The sequence below is a fragment of the Bubalus kerabau genome, chromosome 8, assembly GCF_029407905.1.
Source record: "Bubalus kerabau isolate K-KA32 ecotype Philippines breed swamp buffalo chromosome 8, PCC_UOA_SB_1v2, whole genome shotgun sequence".
NCBI lineage: Eukaryota > Metazoa > Chordata > Mammalia > Artiodactyla > Bovidae > Bubalus > Bubalus kerabau.
The window spans coordinates 92,398,949-92,423,367 of NC_073631.1; the positions used below are offsets into that span (position 1 = coordinate 92,398,949).

Below are 24,419 nucleotides of genomic sequence, written 5' to 3' on the forward strand. Positions count from 1 at the left end.
TAATACAAACTTACATAGCTTATGCTGTTTGAAATTTTTACAAGTACATAGTACTTTCATTTTTTAAAAATGCTGGATAAAAGCAAAACTCAATGAAATGCATGGTAGAAATTCAAGACACTGAAAATAATCAAAATAATGTAGTAGTGTTTTTCCCAGGTACCAGTGAAAGTTTCCAGAAGATATAGAAGAGAGTTGGCTGGATTGAGAGTCACAATTAGTGACAAACGCATGCTTTGACTTTGGAAACAAAATGGCAGTAAGCTGGTAAGCAGGCGGGAGGAAGATTTTGGTCCAGTCCTGTGAGTGCAAGTAGCTTGGATGGTGGTTTAGTTGCTAAGTCCAGTCCAACTAGCTTGCGACCCCCTGGACTGTAGCTCTCAAGGCTCCTCTGTCCATGGGATTTCCCAGGCGAGAGCCATTTCCTTCTCCAGGGGATCTTCCTGACTCAGGGATGGAACCTGTGTCTCCTACATTGCTGGCAGATTCTTTACTCCTGAGACACCAGGGTAGCCCCAAGCTTGGGTATAGGATTCAAAAATCCAGCAGCCAGTATTGTGTGGCAACTGCTTTCCCAGGTAGTCAGACACGTATTCAGCTCCTTCCAGACTATCAACACCAACATTTCTCTATTTATTTAGAAACAATACCTAATGTGCAACAACATGACCAAGGTAAAAAGAAGTGGGGAATGATGCACTCCTTGGCAGGTATAATTCCTTCAAATGAGGCAGTATGAGGATGGCCACAGAAACAGCCTGCGAGCAGGTACTTTTCATCGTCACATCTAGATAAAGAAGGATCAACTGCCTCAGATTTTCTAAGACATGCACTCTCTTCCTCATATACAACAGGGCAGGGGCCTCAAGAGTTGATCTAGTAGTGTCTGAAACAATGGAAGTTGCAGAGACTAGAGACTGAGGAAGAGGCTGAACACAAACTGCATTCTTAAGTTTATTTAATTTAAAGTCTGGTGGGAAGTTCCTACCACGATTCACAGGGACCACAAAAGGGACAGGGTTTCAACCTGGGCACAATGAACTAGTTGTTGCTCCAGAAATGGAACTCCTCTAAAACTTAGGGTTCCCAATTAGGGTAAGGTACATATATCACTGGATAAACACTAGTGGCTGACAAACTCTTTTTGTTCAAAAGTGACAATTTAGAAAACAAACGATGACAGTCTTGGGGTTTATCAAAACGGACAAAGATAAAGCATGAAAACTCATAGGAAGAGTTACTTTATTAACAAGACAGCCCAGGCTGACATGTGTGGTACCCACTGCACCTCTGACCCCTACTCCCCTAGACTGGGTGCTTCCTGAAGGAAGAGAAAATGCCTCTCTTACTCTTGTCTTCCTAGCGTACCACCAACATGGAAACATACCGACTCAACTATATGGTTCTTAACACTTTCTTCCTCCAATGTTTTGAATCAAGAGTTTGATTCAAACTCTTGATTCAAAGTTTTGAATCCAAAACCACAGTATCAGTCTCCTTCACTGTCTTGAACATGCTGACAATTTGGTGATGGGGGGAGACGGGCAGTTAGCCAGGGAGATGTGTTAATATACTTAGGAGCTCTAATTTAGAGTTATTGTGAACAGAAGAAATCAGATATCCAATCCTTTTTTGTCAATAACGTGTGAAAACCTTTTAGTTAGTGTAAGAGAACACATCACTGACTCCTCTTTTAACCTATCGCCAATGTTACTTCAGATATTTAAGAGAACTCACTTGCAGAAAAACCCCATGCTAGCTTTTGCTCCAGAATCCTAGAGTGGTTATTAGCAGTGTAGCCTCTGAGCAGAGACAGTGTGAATTCAAGTGCTGACTGACACTTAATAATTGTATGCATTTAGGCAAGTCAGCTTGTGAAGTCTCAGTTTTCTTATCAGGAAAATGGGTTACCTGAAACTAAAATACATGTTAGTTACTCAGTCTGTCTGACTCTTTGTGACCCCATGGCTGTAGCACAACAGGCTCCTCTGTCCATGGAATTCTCCAGGCAAGAATACTGGAGTGGGTAGCCATTCCCTTCTCTGGGAGATCTTCCTGACCCAGGGATCAAACCTGGATTTTCTGCATTGCAGGCAGATTCTTTACCATCTGAGCAACCAGAGAAGTTCAAAATACAAGTTAAGTACTTACTTAGTATGGTACTTGGTGCATGGACAGTCCTAAATATCTGTTATATTGATACATCTGCTTTGACTCTTCACTTACAATCATGCCTCAGCTCAACATAGGGCAAATAAATAAAAACGGTTGAAATTATATATTTATTTATTCTTTATTAATACTGAACTAGGCAGATCTGTATCTCTCAGTTGTCAGCAAATAACATACAAAAATTTGTACATATATACAAATATATACAAGTATTTGTATAAAACTGAATACTCATGATTTTAAATTTGACAAATACCATCAGGTAAAAAGCAGACTATCATACTGAGTTAATTTTTCTCTCAATGTTCAACCTGAAATAGAAGTATGTTTTACATAAGATCCTAACAAAAAGGTTAATACAAGTCAGCCACGAACACTGCAAATTTGACCACTTGATTAGATTGAGAAGGAATGGAATAACTTCTAGTATTATGTAGAGAAACAAGCAATCAAAGCACATGATTCTGAAAAAATGGAGTTATCCTCAACGGGTCATAATCAGCACCCGAGGAAAGCAATTCCACTACTTTCACTTAAAGCGATTCACTCTTCCAAGCACACTGTAGCTCATGCAGAAAAGCACTTCTTCCAGGAGTACTTGTTTAAGCAGATCCCTTTGTACCAAAATGAAACAAATCAAATCCTTGCATTCAGTAAAAGTTGAAGGTTTAAGGTGAGGACATTTCCTAAGCCCATAAGCTTGCTAAAATCATCCACATGGCTGATGTAATGCTGATGCTTTAGCAGTTCAACCGGGACGATAGATGACAGAGAAATCAGTGGGTGACACATGGAAATACCAACAGGGGGAGGATTTTTAGGGTGCCCGTGCTCAGCAGCTCAGTTGGTTCCAACTCTTTGTGACCCTGGGGACTGTCAGTCCCCCAAGCTCCTTTGTCCACAAAATTTTGCAGGCAAGAATACTGGAGTGGGTTGCCATTTCCTATTCCAACTGTTAGGGCAGGGTAACAAAATAGCTTCTCTGAAAGGAGAAGAGTCAAGAGTAAGTGAAAACACAGTCCTTATTTATTTGATGTCTCTCTTTTATACCCCTCACAGCTATCATATTGGAGATTCTGAGCAGCAGGAACATTTTGAACTTACAAGAGGGCATTAAGATAACACAATGCCTATTGGTCAAAAAAAGCAAACAAACAAACAAAAAAAACCTGGCTAAAATGGAAAATAAACCACAGAATTAGATGTTTCATGTGTTTTATAGCAATCTCATAGAAAATGGTAATGTTTTCTAAAATTACAATATTTCATATGCTCTAAGCTGAATGTCAAAATTAGATAACATCATCTGCAATTGTAGTATCAAAAATCTGATAGCATATCTGCTGCTCCTTTCCACTTGTGACATTATATGACCTGATGAAGAATTCCAGCCATGGATATGCATCTACAAATCAAAAAAAGAAGTGATATTGAATCATTAAAACTAAACAAATAACTCTGAAATATGTATCTAAGCATAACACTTAACTAGTAAAATTAACACATTTAATTTAGCTTGAGAAGTAAATAAATACACTCACCAAATTTAACATCATCTGTTCTTTCAAATACACAGTGGCTTCATGTTACTGTTTTGTAGCAATTCTGACTAATTTGAATTTTTCCCGAATAACAAGAAAAAGTAACAATGTAGGGTTTTCAAAATATTTGATATCACAGGTAGGAATCTAAATCATTCCCAATTTTTTTAAATTTTATTTTTTGGCTGTGTTGGGTCTTTGCTGCTACTTGGGCTTTCTTTTCTAGTTAGAGCGGGAGCTACTCTTCTTTGCAGTGCATGGGCTTCTCAATGTGGTGGCTTCTCTAGTTGCAGAGCACAGGTTCTAGAGCACGTGGGCTTCAGCAGTTGAGCCACAGGAGCCTCTAAAGTGCAGGCTCAGTAGTTATAAGCACATAGGCTTAGCTGCCTCGTGGCATGTGGGATCTTCCTGAGCCAGGGATTGAACTCATGTCTCCTGCATTGGAAGGCAGATTCTCAACCACTGGACCACCAGGGAAGTCCCTGGTGGGGACTTTTCTTTTTTTTTTTTTTCTGCTGAGTGCTTACTGATCTCCCCTGTTTTGTTTTTCTTGGTTGACTGTGAAGAAAACCAGCTCCCCTTTACATCTGTCTAGCTGAAAGCCCTGTCAGGTACCAGGTACTCTGTCCAGGCAATACGGTAGCCACAGGTGCCATTTCCAAGCTTTGGTCATGACCACAGTGAATCTATATATAGCTTCTAGAACAGTCTGGTAATATTTCTTCAAGTTTGAATTGGAAAGACACTTAATATAATCCTAACTATTGGTAAGGGTCAAGCAAGACAGGCTTGTCCCACGCTGTCGGTAGAACCATGAATAGGGAAAATGCTCTTGAAAAGCCATCTGGCGGTACGTACCAAAAGCCTGTCACATCTATGGTTTTTGATATGAGTGTTTTATTTTCAAATATCTATCCAAAAGAATCCAAACAGCCAATAAAAATGAAAACTGACATCAAATAAAAGTATGTAAGTTAGACTTAGTTATGGATATACAAAAACTCTCTCTTTGGAATTGTTATAAAATGCAAAGACTGACCAGGGGAAAATAAAACCTGATTTAAGACAAACTATAAAAGTTAAACTGACAACAGCTAAATTTGCTGCTGGTAAAATCTGTTACTGATGAAAAATTGTTAGAAGAAGTCAAATTGCCTAAAAATGATTTAGATCTGCACATTTAAGGCAAAGAGAAATAATGGCCACAAAAGGAAGCAGGTGTAATCAATGCAGTCTGACTTGAAGACTGGCTGCTGAATCAAATATTACACAGAAAACAACAAAAGCTAGCAAAATATTTAGTAAAATAAAAACTTGTAAAATCTGAAATTAGTTAATATTGAATAAACAATTCATCAGTGAACTGCCTAAGTAAGTTTTTTATAGGAAATGTTTGTCAACATTTCATCCCTGTTGGCTTAATTTCAACTGTTTGTATGCACAAGCAGCTTATCAAATGTGTTTGCGATCAAAACTGCCTCCCCCTGATACATTTCAAAATATATAAAAACTCTTTTTTTCATTTCAGGAATTACGATTCATACCTGTCTTATCCTTGCCACAGCCTTCTTCAGTAGGTAGGTCACACAGTCTCATCAATCACTACTTTATAAATTTATTTGGATTTAGATTTCAAAACTTTTTACCTCTAAAAGTCCAGAGATTAGCCATAAGCTAAGTATTATTTCAAGAAAAAGAATGAATGGCATTAACAAATATTACTGCCTACCAATTTTTGCTCCTGGAGGACAAAACATATCCATAATCATTTCCATACTGTGCTGAAGATTATCATTGTTTAAGACTTCTGATGCTGGAATCTGGAAGAAATTTTCCTTAAGAAAAACATGAAGAAACAAGGAAATGATCAGAAATTATAATCAATGTGAAAGTATTTGAATATTATCTAATTAAAATCATCTATACTATTTTACCCTATTTATATTGGAGAATTCGTAAACTAACACTAAAATCTAATTCATTACTTTAATCTAAAGACAGCTTTGAGATACATATAAAATCAAGTTAAATTGTTTTGACAAATGATAAAAGTAATGAGCAGAACACAGTGAAGTTTACTATTCTCTTGACAGCACATAGACTAAGCACCTACAATGTCTAAGTGCCAAGTTTAAAAGAGTGTAATATATACTATATATTTATTTGTTTAACTTTTTTCTCCTCTATTATTTGTAAGATCCAGGAGGGAAAGGAGTTTGCTTGCTTCACTCATTGCCATATTCCTATCACAAAGAATAACACTTGGCATAGCACAGGTGCTCATTAAATATTTAATAAATGGATAAACTGCTTAGGCAGAAGAAAAGCTGTCCTCCTCTTTATCCCAGATATTTTCCCAATTTGTGTAGTAAAATATTTAACCTCATTGGCCTTTGCTCTCAGTTTCTGAGAAGTAATCTCTAAAACCTTGGGACATCATGCCTCACAGGCGTGTCTGCATTTGCCTGGGGAACTTGGGTCACTCTAACATTGTGATTTAGGGTGGAGAGTTTGGAGCATGTGGTTTTAACTTGACCATTGGAGGGGCTGAAGACTGAGATAAGTCACATGGGCAGCCAATAATGACTACCTGATGAAGCTCCAATAAAAACTGGATACTACGGCTCCTTTGGGCTTCCCGGGTTGGCAATACCTCATGTGTACTGCTGCTACACATCATTACCAGGAAAGTAACACTGTTCACGACTCCACAGGAAGAGAACAAATGGAAGCTCCATGTTTGAAACTTTCCTGGATTCATTTATGCACCTCTTCCCTTGATGATTTTAACTTATACCCTTTAGCCATAATAAATTGTTAACAGTGAGCATAATGGCACACAGTAAGTTCTGTGAGTCTTTCTAGTAAAAGAGTGGTTGTGGAGACCTCTGTACTTTCGATTGGTGTCAGAAGTAAGGGTCTTGGTCTCGGGAACCCCTCAACTTGAAATTGTTAGAAATGAAGGTGGTCTTGTGGATAGCTACCAAGCTTCACATAATACAAAGGATCTCCCCATAAAAGTAATTTCATTCTTTCTAATATGAAATATTGGAGACTTAAAAAGCCCAGTGAAATGCTAATAGATATTGCCTGAGGGTATGGCCACGCCTCTGCCTTCTGTTCTTGGAGTAGAACTTCGGCATGGTATGGAGGAGTCTTTTCTTAAATTCTTATTTTTCAATTTCTCACTATTCACATATTAAGATTATAGTGTCAAATTAAAAGAGAGTAAATATACACATAATTTAAGATTTATGTGCTTGTGTTTTATTTATTCTTCTGAGTTGCCTTAAATGTTCTCAGTAATAAGGTAGGCATGAATAAATATATTAAAATTCAAAAAAGTACTATTTTAGAAATATCTTCACTACCTCTCTTACTTACAGAATCCATGAGGTAAGCTTCCAATACTCCCGTTCCATCGTCAAGAGTAAATGTCATCACAAACACTTGTTGGAGGGGAACAATGCCCAGTGCTAATGAAGGAAAAAAGTTGAAACCATATGAATCTATGTCTTTTTTCTTTGACCACACTGTGCTCCCTCCAGTAAAAGCATGGAGTCTCGCAACCACTGGACCACCAAGAAGTCCCACTATGGCTTTTAATAAAAGTAAAGAAAAAAGTTGTTTTGTGATATTATGTTCCTGTTAATCTTGTTTACTAAAATAATTCAAGAGACCAAAAAAAAAAAGGGGGGGGGCACTCCTTTTTGTTCCCAAATACTAATATGTTAAGCTCATTTCAGAAGGGTAATTTTGGAATATTACACTACACCTGTATAGAGACAATGACTCAAGAGCAACGGTATCTTTTTTTGTTAATTTTATTTTCAAAAATTTATGTTTTGGCTGCACTGTGTCTTCCTTGCTGCATGAGAACTTTTCCCAGTTGTGAGTGGCAAGCAGGGGATACTCTCCATTGCACTGCAGGGGCTTCTCACTGTGGTGGCTTCTCTTGTTGCGGAGCACAGGCTCTAGAGTATGGGCTCAGTAACTAGGGTGCAAGGGCTTAGCTGCTCTGCAGCATGTGGGATCTTCCCAGACGAGGGATGGAACCCATGTCCTTGTATTGGCAGGTGGATTCTTAGCCACTGGACCATCAGAGAAGTCCCAGTATATTTTTAAAAAACTAAATATTGATATAGCATTATCTTTAAAATGAGTCAATCTTCATAGAAAATATAAAAATGAATTCAAGAAAGGCAATTCAATGAATGCTACCTTATGAAAGAGAAAATTTAAATGCCAGAATGTTCTTACAAAAAACAGCATACAGTTCAATGGTTAGGATTTGTAACCTGTCTCTATCCTTTGGATTTTAAGCACAGAGATCACTTATTTTTTAAAAGATAGCATCTGGTTGAATGATGCCAGAATCTGAGATTTCATAATTTGGTTAAGATGAGGAAAAAGGAAGAAATTAAAGTGATACTAAATCATATGAAAATGTATAGGTTAAAATGAATATCTTACTTTGTGTCTATAAATGAAAGACATTCAAAATGCCTATATAATGGAATATTGTCTTCCATCTGTGGAATTCATATTCAAATATGACTAATAAAGGGGGCAAGTAAGAAAAATAAATTAGGGCATAGAGACATGAGAGAAATTGTTAATATAGAGGAACCGATTTTAAAGATTCAAAAGTCCTCAACAGACTGTGGGCTAAAACCAAGAAGGATGAACATAAAACCTACTCTAAGGGACCAATAAGCAAACAAAGAACTATGTTAAGTACAGGATGATGAGACCAAGCTTGAAGTACACAGCAAGAAACTCATGCAAAAGTTAACCTGGACTTTAACTGGACCACAAACAAAATATAAATCAGTAGTATCATATAGCTAGATTAAAAGAGAAAGAAAACAAAACCAAGAATACAAACCAATATCTACACAATAAAATTTTCAGGCAAGCAGGAGCACTGTCCAATTTTAGTGAATAAAGGTTTTCTCCATATTCCAAATTGGCCAACGTCTGCAGCCCTATTTCTAGCTTTGAGTACCAAACTTTGAGAAGAACATGGGTAAAATGGAATGCTTATTGAAGAGGAGAAATAAAGCAGTAAGAAACATGGGAAAGTACCAAAGGAAGTGTGGGCGCCTGCTTGGAGAAATAAGGACTTAATGAATACTTGACAGATTACCTTCAAATGCAGTCTACTGATTTTATAGAAGAGGGAACACATGGACTCTAATTCTATTAATAGTAGACAAAATGTGGCCCATGTTGAAATTGCAAGTAAGCAGATTTTGCCCCACTGTTAAGTACTGCATCTAAAAAGTAAGAGATTTGTTACCTTACAATGTAAATCCCATGGACAGAGGAGCCTGGTGGGCTGCTGTCCATGGGGTTGCACAGAGTTGTACACAACTGAAGTGACTTAGCAATGTAAACTGGTCCCCAGTCGCTGGGGAGTTTTAAGTCAAGGTTGGATGACCACAGTTAATGATGTGATATAAAAAGACTCTTATTATTCCAGCTAAAGACTTGTATTGGGTAAAAAGTTGTAATAGCTAGCTCTAAAATTCTTTTCAAACCCAAGATAGCATAAACTGCAGAGATTTTTCACAAGTTGTATTTATGATTAATGCTAAATTACTGAAAATTAAAATGTAGTAACTGAAAAATACTGGCAGATTCTTAAAAGTACATTTTCAGGTTTTTTAAATATTTAAATTTTTATTAGGATCACTGCAAATGGTTCTGCTTAAGAAAAACTAAACTTTAGCATAACCTTTACTCTGATTTTAAAATATCCACAAATACTGAAATATGAGTGAGACTATCCTATACAAAGACAGTTACAATTATAGGACATAGAAATTTAGCTAACCTTCTGCCACAGAAGAAGGAATCCATGATGTTTTATTAACCAGGGAATTTAGATTTTTTATTGGTCTCAAACTAGAGCAGTGTTTACATCTGAAATCAATAAAAGAAAAAATAATTTATTATAAGTAATTATTATAACTCATTTAATTATTATAAATCTTTGCTGTGCAAGCACACACAATTTAAAAAGTATATTATTAAACAAAAGACCACTGCAATTTCTGTACTTTAATGTGCATATTACAAACAATTATTAAAAAAATAAACTTCTTACAATACAAGCAATCAAAAAAGATAGTACAGTCAGAATATACATTGCTAAGCTGACAATGAGAAAGGTTCCAGGTGCAGGCTATTAATTAATTTGGCTAATTTCCTTATTTGGTAAAGTGAAAAACTCTAACGACTCTTTCGATTTATGGCTCTGAGAACAATATGTAATACTTAAGACCTTAAATTTATAAATATAGCCAATAGGAGATAGCATATTCAAAAGCAGAGACATTACTTTGCCAACAAAGGTCCATCTAGTCAAGGCTATGGTTTTTCCAGTGGTCATGTATGGATGTGAGAGTTGGACTGTGAAGAAGGCTGAGCGCTGAAGAATTGATGCTTTTGAACTGTGGTATTGGAGAAGACTCTTGAGAGTCCCTTGGACTGAAAGGAGCCCTGGGATTTCTTTGGAAGGAATGATGCTAAAGCTGAAACTCCAGTACTTTGGCCACCTCATGCGAAAAGTTGACTCATTGGAAAATACTCTGATGCTGGGAGGGATTGGGGGCAGGAGGAGAAGGGGATGACAGAGGATGAGATGGCTGAATGGCATCACTGACTCAATGGACATGCGTTTGAGTGAACTCCAGGAGTTGGTGATGGACAGGGAGGCCTGGCGTGCTGAAATCCATGGGGTCACAAAAAGTTGGACAAGACTGAGCGACTGAACTGACCTGAACTGAACTGACTTTTTATTATACATATTAATATTCAGGAGATGTTGATAAGAAAATACACTTGGATAAAAATATAAAATTAACATTTAAAAGGTTTATGCAGAATACTTTTCATTTGCAATCTAGGGAGGAACAGAGGGTAACTATATTAAATATTATCTCCTTTCACTCTTCAAATACACCGAAGTGTTTTCTTTAACAGAAAAAGCTAACTGGGTGAGTTACCTTTAAAAATGGCTCTAATACTAAACTTTAGACATTGATAAAGTAAGTATACAAATTAAAAATTAGAGTAACAAGCATAAATTAGAGAATTCATTACTTCCAAAGTAATGAAAGAGGAAAAAGGAGAAAAATAAGAACATTTTAATAAATTAATCCAATAGATGACTGGAGAAAAAAAATAAAGTAATAACAAAAAAGGGTGAGAAGGGAAACAACAATACTATGGTAAGCGTGGAGAAGGAAATGGCAACCCACTCCAGTATTCTTGCCTGGAGAATCTCATGGACAGAGGAGCCTGGCGGGCTGCAGTCCATAGAGTCGCGAGAGTTGGACATGACTTAGCAACTAAACCACTGCCACCACTACCAAGTGTGAAACAACATGAAATATAGTGTAGAAATAAAACCTAGATGTTTCAGTAATTAACTTATTTTAAAATCATCTACAAAAAACAACTAAAATCTATTGGTATTTATTTATGAGACCTACTAAAATATAACAACAAAGAAATATAAAAGCAATGGGATGAGAATAAGGTACAACATGCAATTACCAACCAAAAATGCTGATACAGTTATAATATGAAAAAATATAAACATTACAGCAAAAAATCATGATTATAGATGAAGTTATTACATAAGGATATATTGTACACTGAATTCACCAAGAAGATGAAATGCTGAACCTGAATGAACAAGCAAAAAAGACTCAAAACATATAAAGTACACATTGACAGAATAAAATGCCACAAACCCACAATCACAGAGGACATTAACCATAGCCTCTAAGAAGGTATTATATAATTAAAATCACAAAGGAAAGGTTTGGCTACAATTAATAAGCTTGTCTAATGGACATAACTAAACACTACTAAACATTAAACACAACTGTTAGAAAATACACATTCTTTTAAAAATCTATGTAGTATGTACAAATTATGAACAAACATATTCCTTGATAAAGCAAAGATGAATCATTATGAAATACATCAAGTTATTTGGTTAAAAAGTAACTAAAATATAAATAAGAATGTAGCGCATAAAATGAGTGTGTAAAAAATTTTAAATATACAGTGAAATAATTCATGGGCCAAAGAAATCATAATGGAAATTGTGGAACATTTAGAAATGACAAGAAAAATAGTATCTATCAAAGCTTCAGTTAAAGCTATGGCTATTTTCTCAGGGGAAAATTATAGACTTCAATATAAATATTTAAATGTATACTAAAAAACAATGAATTAAGTGAGGCAAACATTCAATTTAAAACATTACATAAATGGAGTACTAACCTACAGAAAGTAAAGGAAAAAAGTAAAGAACAATAATAAACAAAATACAGACCATCAACAAAAACAAAAGCTAGTTAGTTGCTTTGGCAAAAAAGGCCAAGGGTTAAAAAGTTGCAAATAATATGAAGTGAATTCAAGAAGAGACAAAAAGAAGACTTAAGCACTATGAATAATTTTATGTCAATAAATTTAAACCTGAAAAACAAATGAAATACTATTCTAGAAAACTTTCATTACCAAAATAGATTCAAGGACAAACAAATTCTTAAGAGATGTGCAACTGCTAAAAAACTGAAGCACTAGTTTCAGTTCTATTAAAAAAGTATCATATCCAGAAATCTAAGTAAAGTTTTATAAAAACTTTAAGGTCTTATCAAACATTTTGGTAAATATGACTATATTAATATTGGAAAAATCTATAAAATAAAAATAACCATAGAGTTAAAAAAGTATAGGGCGGACTAGAAGTTTGATGAGATGCATGTAACTGCATACAAAAGCTTACAAAAATTCTTTCTACATCTCTTTGTAGAATTATTACAATTGGTTAAACACACACAGGACTTCCCTGATGGCTCAGACAGTACAGAATCCGCCTGCAATGCAGGAGACATGGGTTCGATCCCTGGATTGGGAAGATCCCCTGGAGGAGGGGATGGCAACCCACTCTAGTATTCTTGCTTGGAGAATCCTTACGGACAGAGGAGCCTGGCGGGCTACAGTCCATAGGGGTCACAGAGTCAAACACAATTGAGTGAGTAAGCATATGGCACAAACACACACAAGAACCAAAACAGGGACCGATAATTCAATAGGAAAAACAAGTGAAAAATGTGTATATGGAATTCACAGAAGAGAAAACCTAAATAGCCAATAAACATGAGAGATGTTTAAACTCACAAAAACAACAGATACTACTTGATGCTCATCAGTCTAACAAAATCAAAAGTCAGACTAATACCAAGAGCTAAGTGTCAAAGAGAATCCGAGATAAACAAATTTTTACACATTGCTGATTCAACCATATGGCAATCCACTCCAGTATTCTTGCCTGGAGAATTCCATAGACAGAGGAATCTGGAGGGCTATAGTCCATAGAGTCGCAAATGGTCAGACACAACTGAAACAACTTAGCATGCACACATGCATGACTGGACCATAATCATTGGAAAAACAATCTGGTATTTTCCAATAAAGCAGAAAATATTCTATAACCCAAGGCTTCACAAAGCAGAACCCTTTGTCTGTTTGATCAGGTGGAGACACAGATGTTACCTACACTGCCTCTTTCCAAACCTAGTAAGTAGCTCCTAATGTATTTTGATATCTTTTACTTTCTCACTGGCAACTCATTTATAATTTTGTGGCACAGAAATTCTGGAATTCAATTACTTAACTTTTACTAGGATGCAGCTCTGAACTTTCTCTGTAACAAGCATCTAAATTTTTAGAAAGCAAATGAATATTAGCCTTTAGGGCAGCCTTAAACCTAGCAGAGTACAGACACTCACTATTCATGCTATTCAAAGAAGAGACATATACCAAAAAAATCTATCACGTATAAACTGGTACTCAATCACTATCCACTGAATACAGTAACAACTGGGATAAAATAATAAACAAACAAATAAAATTAAAAATTCTCATGATTGAAAACATACCCATAGTGATGTATTTTTCCTTGTATAAGAAATGGAGCTGAAAGGTCAAGGACTTCCAGGTCTTCATGGCCAGATCTTACAGGAATTACACTATGAAACTTGTCTGAGAGTTTGCAGATTTCACTGAGTGTACCTCCTATTAAAAGGGAACAAATAACCCTTCAAATAGTACAAATATAAAGTAGACAAACTGGGGTATTAACTGTGCAACACCTTAAAGGCAGTAAAATACTAAAAGGATGGAGAGAAAAAGACAATAAATGCCATGAATTTAACACGCTTATACATTTATTGTTAAAAATAACAATTTGTAAACTTAGGATCCTATTCATTGATTAAAGAAACCACTGAGAAAAAATGCTGAGATATGAGCAAAATAAAAGGTTTGTGAAATATGAACCATCATCTTTTAAAATTTATACAAATTGCTCTTTATGCCTGGAACACTTTGGTTCGAATGACCTAAAAAGAGGTAAATTTGAGAATGAAAAAAATGATGGGATTCCCATTAAGTTTTCTATATACTACTAATGTCTAGGCAAATTTAGTCTTGAGTTTGAAATGAATCTTTTCAGTTTTCAGTTCAGTTCAGTTGCTCAGTCGTGTCTGAGTCTTTGTGACCCCATAGACTGCAGCACGCCAGGCCTCCCTGTCCATCACCAACTCCAGGAGTTCACTCAAACTCATGTCCACTGAGTTGGTGATGCCATCCAACCATCTCATCCTCTGTTGTCCCCTTCTCCTCCTGCCCTCAATCTTTCCCAGCATCAGGGTCTTTTCAAATGAGTCAGCTCTTCGAATCAGGTGGCCAAAGTATTGGAGTTTCAGCTTCAGCATCAGTCCTTCCAATGAACACTCAGGGCTGATCTCCTTTAGGATGGACTGATTGGATCTCCTTGCAGTCCAAGGGACTCTCAAGAGTCTTCTCCAACACCACGGTTGAAAAGCATCAATTCTTCGGCACACAGTTTTTTTTATAGTCCAACTCTCACATCCATACATGACTACTGGAAAAACCATAGCCTTGACTAGATGGACTTTTGTTGGCGAAGTAATGTCTCTGCTTTTTAATATGCTGTCTATGTTGGTCATAACTTTCCTTCCAAGGAGTAAGTGTCTTTTAATTTCATGGCTGTATCACCATCTGCAGTGATTTTGGAGCCCCCAAAAGTAAAATCTGCCACTGTTTCCACATCTATTTCCCAGGAAGTGATGGGACCGGATGCCATGATCTTCGTTTTCTGAATGTTGAGCTTTACGCCAACTTTTTCCCTTTCCTCTTTCACTTTCATCAAGAGGCTCTTTAGTTCCTCTTCACTTTCTGCCATAAGGGTGGTGTCATCTGCATATCTGAGGTTATTGATATTTCTCCCAGCAATCTTGATTCCAGCCTGTGCTTCATCCAGCCCAGCGTTTCTCATGATGTACTCTGCATATAAGTTAAATAAGCAGGGTGACAAGATACAGCCTTGACCGACTCCTTTCCCTATTTGGAACCAGTCTGTTGTTCCATGTCCAGTTCTAACTGTTGCTTCTTGACCTGTACGCAGATTTCTCAAGAGGCAGGTCAGTTCAGTTCAATCGCTCAGTCATGTCCAACTCTTTGCAACCCCATGAACTGCAGCACACCAGGCCTCCCTATCCATTACCAACTGCTGGAGTCTATCCAAACCCATGTCCATTGAGTTGGTGATGCCATCCAACCATCTCATCCTCTGTCATCCCCTTCTCCTCCTGCCCTCAATCTTTCCCAGCATCAGGGTCTTTTCAAATGAGTCAGCTCTTCGCAGCAGGTGGCCAAAGTATTGAAGTTTTAGCTTCAACATCAGGCCTTCCAATGAACACCTAGGACTGATTTCCTTTAGGAGGCAGGTCAGGTTGTCTGGTATTCCCATCTCTTTCAGAATTTTCCACAGTTTATTGTGATCCTCACAATCAATGGCTTTGGCATAGTCAATAAAGCAGAAATAGATGTTTTTCTGGAATTCTCTTGGTTTTTTTTTGATGATCCAGAGGATGTTGGCAATTTGATCTCTGGTTCCTCTGCCTTTTCTAAAACTGGCTTGAACATCTGGAAGTTCACAGTTCTTTTCAGTTTAACATTTAATTTATTTATTTATTTATTTTTTAAATTTTATTTTTAAACTTTACATAATTGTATTAGTTTTGCAAATATAGATGTGAACAGTTCAAGTAATTGAAATTCCTATATAGGGTTTATTCATTTTTCCTATGAAAAATCATCACACCCAAATGTTATGACAGGAAGGGCACTAAAACCATCAGGTTGGCTGAGAAGAAACAGAATGTTCAATGGCATACCATTATTAGAAGGCAGCCTTATCTCTGATTACTCAAACCTACCAGTACCTTTTCTGGTATACTTTTACTTAGACTGATAATTCTTCCTCTCCAGGGAAAGAGAAGATGATTTATAAAAATAGTTTCGTGTATTTCCTAAAATTTGTGTAAAATTTATAATGTTTAAATTCAATTGTGAGGGGGAAGTATTTCTGGCATAGTGGAGTAAGAACATTCAAAAATACACAGCTCTATAATAGCAAAAAGAACATTGGCAAAAATGATCAAATTCAACTTTTTCAGAACTCTAGAAATTACAGTAAAGAAACTGCCTGCAATGTGGGAGACCTGGGTTCGATTCCTGGGTTGGGAAGATCTCCAGGAGGAGTGCATGGCAATCCACTCCAGTATTCTTGCCTGGAGAATTCCAACCACAGAGGAGCCTGGTGGCTAGCAGTCCATGCGGTCACAAAGAGTCGGACATGACTGAGTGACTAAGCACAGAAACCAACCAAAGGTTTGCAACAATTCAAGGAGTGGTCATTCAAAAATAGTGGATAAATCTTGGTGAGAACAGCAAGCTTTGTGGCGTTTTAACTTGCCCGGCTCTTATACCTCTTTTCTCAGATCTGTAATAGCAGGATCTAACTACAGTTAGATAATAGCCTAGGCCTGGAGTTATAATACTCAGAAATATGGTAAAATAAAAATAGCCTGGCTGGCTACAGTCCATAGGGTTGCAAACAAAGTTAGTTACACATCAGGTTTACTACTCCAGGTGTTGAAGTTACATAAATTAAAATTACATGTATTCTGACCTCAGGGAATTTTTACATTCTAATAAAGACAACAAATCTATAAACAGACAGATAAGGCACAAATATAAGAAGAAAATGCCCTACTAGAAGTTCATATGGTATGTATTAAGAACGACTCAAATCTGTCTGATGAATCAGAAAAATGCCTGATGCATGTAGGTGTTCATTAAATATTATATGTGAATTGCTGGAAAATTGCTGCATTTACTTCTGAAGACGTATTACAGCAGAATTTCCCAGGAAAGCAGCAATGGATTGGCAAAGAGGCACAGAGAAATACACTAGGTTTAAGATGTTATCAGCAGTTCAGTATGCCTACAGGGTGGGATGGGAATTGAGGTAGGAGATGAGATTGAAAGTTTGAGGGATAACTGGTAATTAAAGATAGAAGCAGGAGCTATGGGGACTTCTCTGTTAAGCTTCCTTTGGACCTTCAAGGCCAACTTGGCTAAGAACAGAATTCTGTGGGAGGCAGCAAAGCACAGAAGGACCCAAAGGCGTATTTGTCATCCTCTTAGTTGGCTCTACAAGGACAGTTCTAATATAGTCTGATAGGATCATGGCTTTATTTTATTTTTAGGGCATATAAATAGTCTTACTCCATTTGTGTGTGTGTGTGTATATGTCTTTGTTTTATGTCTATCTCCTGGTACAGGTAAAAATACTGTAAGTTGTCACATTTCACTCATAAAAGTGGCCAAGTTTTTTAAAGCTCTAGTATATCATAATGATGAGGGTAGGGGAACAGATAATTTCATATGCTACTAAAGCATATGCACACTACGATAACTCTCCTAGAGAGAAACTGGGTAACATTTACTTAATTCTTTGTGCCCCCATAATTACACTTCATCCAGGGGGAGATAAAGTTTATCACAGAGTTACTATGTCAAGAAACAGGAAGTAACTCAGTTTCACTAGTCACTATACTGGGAACCACTATTCTGTGGTTGTTTTCTCATGTATAAAATAGCTTATAATAGTACCAACTTCACAGGATTATTGTGATTATTAAATCAGTTAAGATATAGAAATTAATTAGAATAGTTTCCTATATGCTATAATGTATTAAAACAAGAAATGTTCATGAACACACCACCAATGTTTAAACACATATGTATTCACACATATATATATAATTATTTTTTAAAAGATTATGAATTACTTTATAAACAGAAAAACATCAGTAATAAAAATGATCATCATCCATTGTAATAAAGATCAGTTCATTTACAAAATGAAACTAAAGTTTTCTCTATTGCAAATTAGAGGTGGTCGTCTTTTATTATGTATTGTTATATAAATATTAGATAAAAATAAGACAAAAGTATAAAAAAAAGAAAAAACAAATTTGACTTAAAGCTTCATTCTTTTAAAATACTGTATGTCAAGTTATCTTTATTTGAGTTAAGGATTCCTTCCTTGAGTTAGCTGTCAATAGATGACTTTCACTGTATTTTTATGAAACAAGAGTGACATCCAGAGGCCAAGTCAACAGCAACAATATATAATAAACAGCTTCTTGATTATTATTCAGCTCAAAAATCACACTGGATCTCATTAAGATTGCATGTAGGACTCTAACAAGATGAACAAATGCAAACACTTAAGTTTAATGTATAATTTCAAAATGTCATTCAGTTAAACTTAGATATGTATATGTGTACGTATATAGTTGAATCTGTTACATATATTATATTATATGAAATTTAAAGCAATAATATTTTGATTTTATATGTTCAAGGTTGCCCCTAAAATAAATTTAACAATAATTAATCAGAGAAAGGCAGAAGAAAAAGCTGTATGTTAACAAAACGGTAAAAACATCATACCTTCTATCAAAATTAGACAGTCATTTGAAAGTGGAAGAATACCATTATTTTTCACAAAATGAATAGCTACTTTTCGTTCTCCTTGATCTTTAGTGGTCCAGACCTTTGAATTATATAAGGATGTATTTTGTAGCATGGTATCTGGGGTTTTGCTTGTACCCTCTTGCAAAATCTTATCCAAATCAATCTCATGTGGCACTTCTTGCCTAAAATCATCAACAATGGAATAACACAAAAACAACTGGTATAAGCTTAGAAAGTCAAATTTAACAAATTATCCAATTAAAAGAACATTTATATGCTTATGAACCATCTACTTATTTTAAAATATTGAGATAATTCACTCTGCAGATTAAAGGACTCATTCAATAGAAAGATATTTGATGACATTTCATGGTTAATTTGGAGAAGGCAATGGCCACCCACTCCAGTACTCTTGCCTGGAAAATCCCATGGACAGAGGAGCCTGGTGGGCTGCAGTCCATGGGGTCACAAAGAGCTGGACACGACTGAGCGACTTCACTTTCACTTTTCCCTTTCATGCATTGGAGAAGGAAATGGCAACCCACTCCAGTGTTCTTGCCTGGAGAATCCCAGGGATGGGGGAGCCTGGTGGGCTGCCGTCTATGGGGTCACACAGAGTCGGACACGACTGAAGTGACTTAGTAGCAGCATGGTTAATTAGATCCATATCATAATTACATTAACAACCAGCAATTTCCTTGCCTGGCTCTGTGATACCAAGATTATGTATAATTATTTCTTCACCAAATTGTTCTCCTCTGTAAGGAATGCTAAACCTCCCAGTAGGAACCCTATCTTCACTCCAGCTAAACATGCACTTACCATTTAAGTAATTTCACTTTCATAGGGTACCTATTTTATAGAACAGTATTTATTTTGATTCCTTTTAATCTAGAATATGTATTTTTTAAATCATATGGCAAAATATGATACAGTAGAAATTACATAATCTGGAATCAAAAGGTCTATTTCCTTTCTTGGTTCTGTCACCAATCAAGTGTGTAACTTTAGGTAAAATCTCTTAACCTTACTAAATGTTCTACTTTTTTGTGTTGTCTTTAATATTTATCTAATTTTACAGCTATGATTGGTCTTTGTTGCTGCACATGAGCTTTCTCTAGTTGTGGGGAGTGGGGGCTACTCTTTGTTGGAGTGCATGGGCTTCTCAGGAGATTCCCTCATGGCTCACCTGGTAAAGAATCCGCCTGCAATGAGGGAGACCTGGGTTTGATCCCTGAGTTAGGAAGATACCCTGGAGAAGGGAACGGATACCCACTCCAGTATTCTGGCCTGCAGAATTCCATGGACTGTATAGTCCATGGGTCACAAAGAGTTGAGCACAACTGAGCAACTTTCACTTCACTATGGGCTTCTTCCTGAGGTGGCTTCTCTTGCTGAGGAACACAGGCTCTAAGGTGCACAGGCTTCAGTAGTTGTACATGGGCTCAGTACTTGGGGCTTGTGGGCTCCAGAGTATAGGCTCAGTAGTTGTGGTACACAGGCCGAGCTGCCCTGAGGCATGTGGCTACCCTCCAGGCCAGGGATCGAACCAGTGTCCCTTGCATTACAAGGCAGATTCTTAACCACTGGACTACCAGGAAAGCCCCAAACCTCTTAACCTTTCTGAAATGTTTTCCTCATTTGTTTAAAAAAGGATCATACAGGGTGGCTTTTTTTGGTAAAGTTATATTATTTTACAGAATTTTACCAACTATAATTTGATAATACTTAAAGATCTAAAATCTATACTTATATTCTAACTATTATTTCAAGCCCAAATAGATAAAAAACAATCCCTTGTTTTACAGAAGGAGATCTGATGATTAAAAATCTCCACAAACAGTACTATACTTACATTTCAGAGGGGAATCTATATGTATATAAGTGTACAGAGCACACACACAACATGTTCGAATGACGATGCATATACATGTATTTGTTACATACATAGAGAGAAGATAGTCAAATTGCATAAATAGAGGAAGAGGGATTAAAAATAATTTTCAGAATATGTCTTGAGCCAATAATAAGTACATATATATTCTAATGTTTTATATATTTACTCATTTATATAAAAATGGATGCTTAGAATAAAGATTTTCAGAAACTGAGAAATCCTCAATTATTAACAAAAATTTAAATTATGTTCACTGCATTATAGTTATTAAGCATGACAGGAATATTTCCAACAAGGTAACAATTAGGAATTTCAACTAACCAGAAATCTTATCTATTTAAGAATTTTAGTTAATAATGGTTTACTTTCAAGAGTTTTTTGTTACAAATGAGAAAGTCTGCTTAAATATTTTCATAGTCTGTTACTTGTTTGCATGTATCAGAGCTACTAAATTGAATTTCAGATCTAAAAATAGCACCTACTTTTTTTTTACTATTATGAAGAAATATCAAAAGGATTTATCTTTAAGGAATTAATGTTTTCTCTTAAAAAGATTACCATTCTTTCAAAATACAATAGATTTAAACCATAACTGATTCACTTCCAGGACTTAAACTTATACATAAGAAAATATATATACACAAATTTATGAAATGAAAACTTTGGTTTTATTACAGAAAATACTTACAGTAAATGACATTTTGGACAATAAAGTTTGACAGACTGAAAGAGTCTTCTGGGCTTATATGATCTCAGTTTTGCTCGGATACGATATTGCTGAGGAGCGTTTTGTTTCAAAATAGCACACAGTGGGGTTTTCTCCAAATATTGATGATCTGTAAGTACTATGAAGAATTTTTGGATTAAGTTAGATAAATCTATAAGGATATCAATATATTCATGATAAGAATCTCCATGAAAAAAATTTACAATAAAATCTAAGTTGTTTTAACTGTCAACCTTGGTAAAATTTTGCCACATCATCTCTGTCATTTTCTCTGTCTCTCCATATATATATATATATATATATATATATATAAATCTTACAGATACATGATTCACATATACATATATTCACATATTTATATATATATATGAATCATTTGATAGTAATTTCCAAACATTATACCCCTTTACCCCTACTTCTGTGTGTATTTTACAAGAACAAGAAATTTCATTAATATATTATAATGCAATTTTCAACATCAAAACACTTACCAATGATTATCACTGAATCAACAGACGTTCAAATTTCTCCAACTAGCCCCATAATGCTTCTATTCAGCATTTTATTTTCAGGTCCAGGATCTAATCCTGAACAATGCATTGCATTTATTTCTTCCGTCTCTTTGGAGTCCTTTAGTGTAAAATAGTTCCTAAGATTTTCTTCGTCTTTCAAGACGTTGATATACTGAGAATTTGAGGCTGCTTATTTGGGTGTGTCTGGTTTTTATCATGATCAGATACCAATTATGCATTGTTGGTAGGAATACTACCATATAAGTGATACTGTGGCCCTCAGAGCACATGACGAGCACATGAAGAGGCACGTGGTGTCAGTGTTTTCATTCCTGGGGATGTGAACTTTGCTCAGCTCATTAAGGTGCTGTTCAGTAGGTTTCTCCACTATAACCTTATTATTTCTCCCTCCATTATTAATAAGAAAGCATTTGATAAAATATAAATATCCCAATTTCATCAAATGTTTAGAATCCTGCTAGCTTAGGATCCACCAATGATTGGCAACTTAATAAATTATCACTATCATGATTAAAAATGGTGACTTTTTTCCCTAACTTGATTATTTCTTTTATGTTTATCAGCTTCCATTCTATTTGAAATAACAATTTTCTATTCAACCTCATTTATTTGTTTTCTTCTTTCTTTACTCTCCATATGGACTAATAGATTCCTACTTTACTCAAGCAGTACTATCTCATCACTAGTAATTTTAATTTTGACACTTAAATTGTACGAGATTTGACACCTGCCACCATTAACCTGTGGACTTCTCTACTTTATGGCACAATAAGATGTTCCAGAATCATCTTACAATTCTCCTTCCCAATTCTGGAATATGTTATTTCTCCAAGAAGCCCTGGTTGGAGATATTATTTATAAACTAAATCTGAACACTGCTGCTGCTGTTGCCGCTAAGTCGCTTCAGTAATGTCCAACTCTGTGCAACCCCATAGGTGGCAGCCAACCAGGCTCTCCCGTCCCTGGGATTCTCCAGGCAAGAACATTGGAGTGGATTGCCATTTCCTTCTCCAATGCGTGAAAATGAAAAATGAAAGTGAAGTCGCTCAGTCGTGTGTGACTCTTCGCGACCCCATGGACTGCAGCCCACCAGGCTCCTATGTCCATGGTATTTTCCAGGCAAGAGTACTGGAGTGGGGTGCCATTGCCTTCTCCGAGGATCTGAACACTAGGTGTGCTCATTGCTACTGGATGTCATTGTTTCCATTTCCTTTTATCAACAGAGCTGGGGCACATATGCATATATGTTTACACCTATACTTACACATATGAGCCTGCATGTGTATGAATATATACATGAGTGAATACATATATACAAACACACACATATATCTATTTCTTTATCTGTCTCTAACACCATGAGTGCATACTAACACCTCCAAATCTAATACAATACCATAAGCTTCTTTCTTCTAGCCCTCTGCCATTTCATAGTTATACATCCTTTCTCCAGTTGTGAAAAACTCTTGTTTTTATAATAGTATATTACATAATTTTATTTAATATATTGTGCATAGAAATATTTTCTAAATTGTTCTATTTCACCTTAGCCGAAGTAACAAAAGATGGGTATCTGATGAATTGATTATCATTGCTAACATTAAAATTTTGGGGAATATTTTAAGGAGCTCCTTTTTGGGTATACCACTAAATACACAGTGTGGATTGATTAAAACTAATACTAACTAAGATATTTTATACTCTCTGCTATGCAGTGGGGCTTATTTTTATAAATATGTCTTTATTTATATGTCTAAATTTATCTATAAAATTTATAGATAAATGATATAAATATACACACTCAATTTAAAAACATATATCTTTCTGGGTTCCATTTTATGCCAGTTAGGATGAGGTAGAGGATTAAAAGATAAATATGGGTATGTTTTTGTTCTCATGGATATATGCTCTCAATATTAGATAGTGCTAAGTGAAAATCGCTCAGTCGTGTCTGACTCTTTGAGACCCCACGGACCATACAGTCCATGGAATTCTCCAGGCCAGAATACTGGAGTGGGTAGCTGTTCCCTTCTCCAGGGGATCTTCCCAACTCAGAGATCAAACCCAGGTCTCCCGCATCGCAGGCAGATTCTTTACCATCTGAGCCACAAGGGAAGCCTAATGATGAGTTCTTTGATAAATATACAGACAGACTTCATTATGCTCACTATTGTGTCTCAATTTCAAAGATGAAAATGGTCTTACTTGTAGCTGATAGTTGTTGACATCTTTCAACTTCATATAATGATACTGATCCAGAGCCTATTAGGAAAAAGGAGAGAATTATATTTTAAAATCCATTAAAAGCTCAATGTGGCAATGAAAACTATAAAACATTACTGAGAGAAACTGAAGAAAAGCTAAGTCAATGGAGAAATTTGTTTATAGATTCATGTCATCTGTTCATGGAATGGAAAGTTCAATATTGTTAATAACTGATATTCTTCCCAATTGATTTGTAGATTCAATGCAATCTTAATCAAAATTGCATAGGCTTTATTATAGAGACAAGTGGATTCCATCAATTAAGTGAAAATGGCAAGGAATTTAAAATATAAACATTTTAAATTTCTTGTTTAGAATCCTAAACAAATACTGAACTGTAGATA

The 24,419-nt window shown here is 35.8% G+C and overlaps 1 protein-coding gene across 6 annotated transcripts in view; it reads right to left on the reverse strand.

Moving 5' to 3' along the window:
• Positions 1-2,256: 2,256 nt before the first annotated feature.
• POT1 (protection of telomeres 1) overlaps positions 2,257-24,419 on the reverse strand; it is a 98,310-nt gene continuing 76,147 nt past the window's right edge. For 5 of the 6 annotated variants that reach the window (XM_055590830.1, XM_055590833.1, XM_055590831.1 and 2 more), the window contains 8 exons: positions 24,016-24,072; positions 21,239-21,395; positions 18,630-18,835; positions 13,679-13,814; positions 9,553-9,641; positions 7,098-7,189; positions 5,443-5,548; positions 2,257-3,154 (listed from right to left, as the gene is read on the reverse strand). In XM_055590830.1, coding sequence (XP_055446805.1) covers positions 2,949-3,154; positions 5,443-5,548; positions 7,098-7,189; positions 9,553-9,641; positions 13,679-13,814; positions 18,630-18,835; positions 21,239-21,395; positions 24,016-24,072 — 1,049 coding nt within the window. In that variant the 3' untranslated portion in view covers positions 2,257-2,948. Of the gene's footprint in view, positions 3,578-5,442; positions 5,549-7,097; positions 7,190-9,552; positions 9,642-13,678; positions 13,815-18,629; positions 18,836-21,238; positions 21,396-24,015; positions 24,073-24,419 lie in introns of all 6 variants that reach the window. The other variant, XM_055590829.1, reaches the window with a different exon arrangement.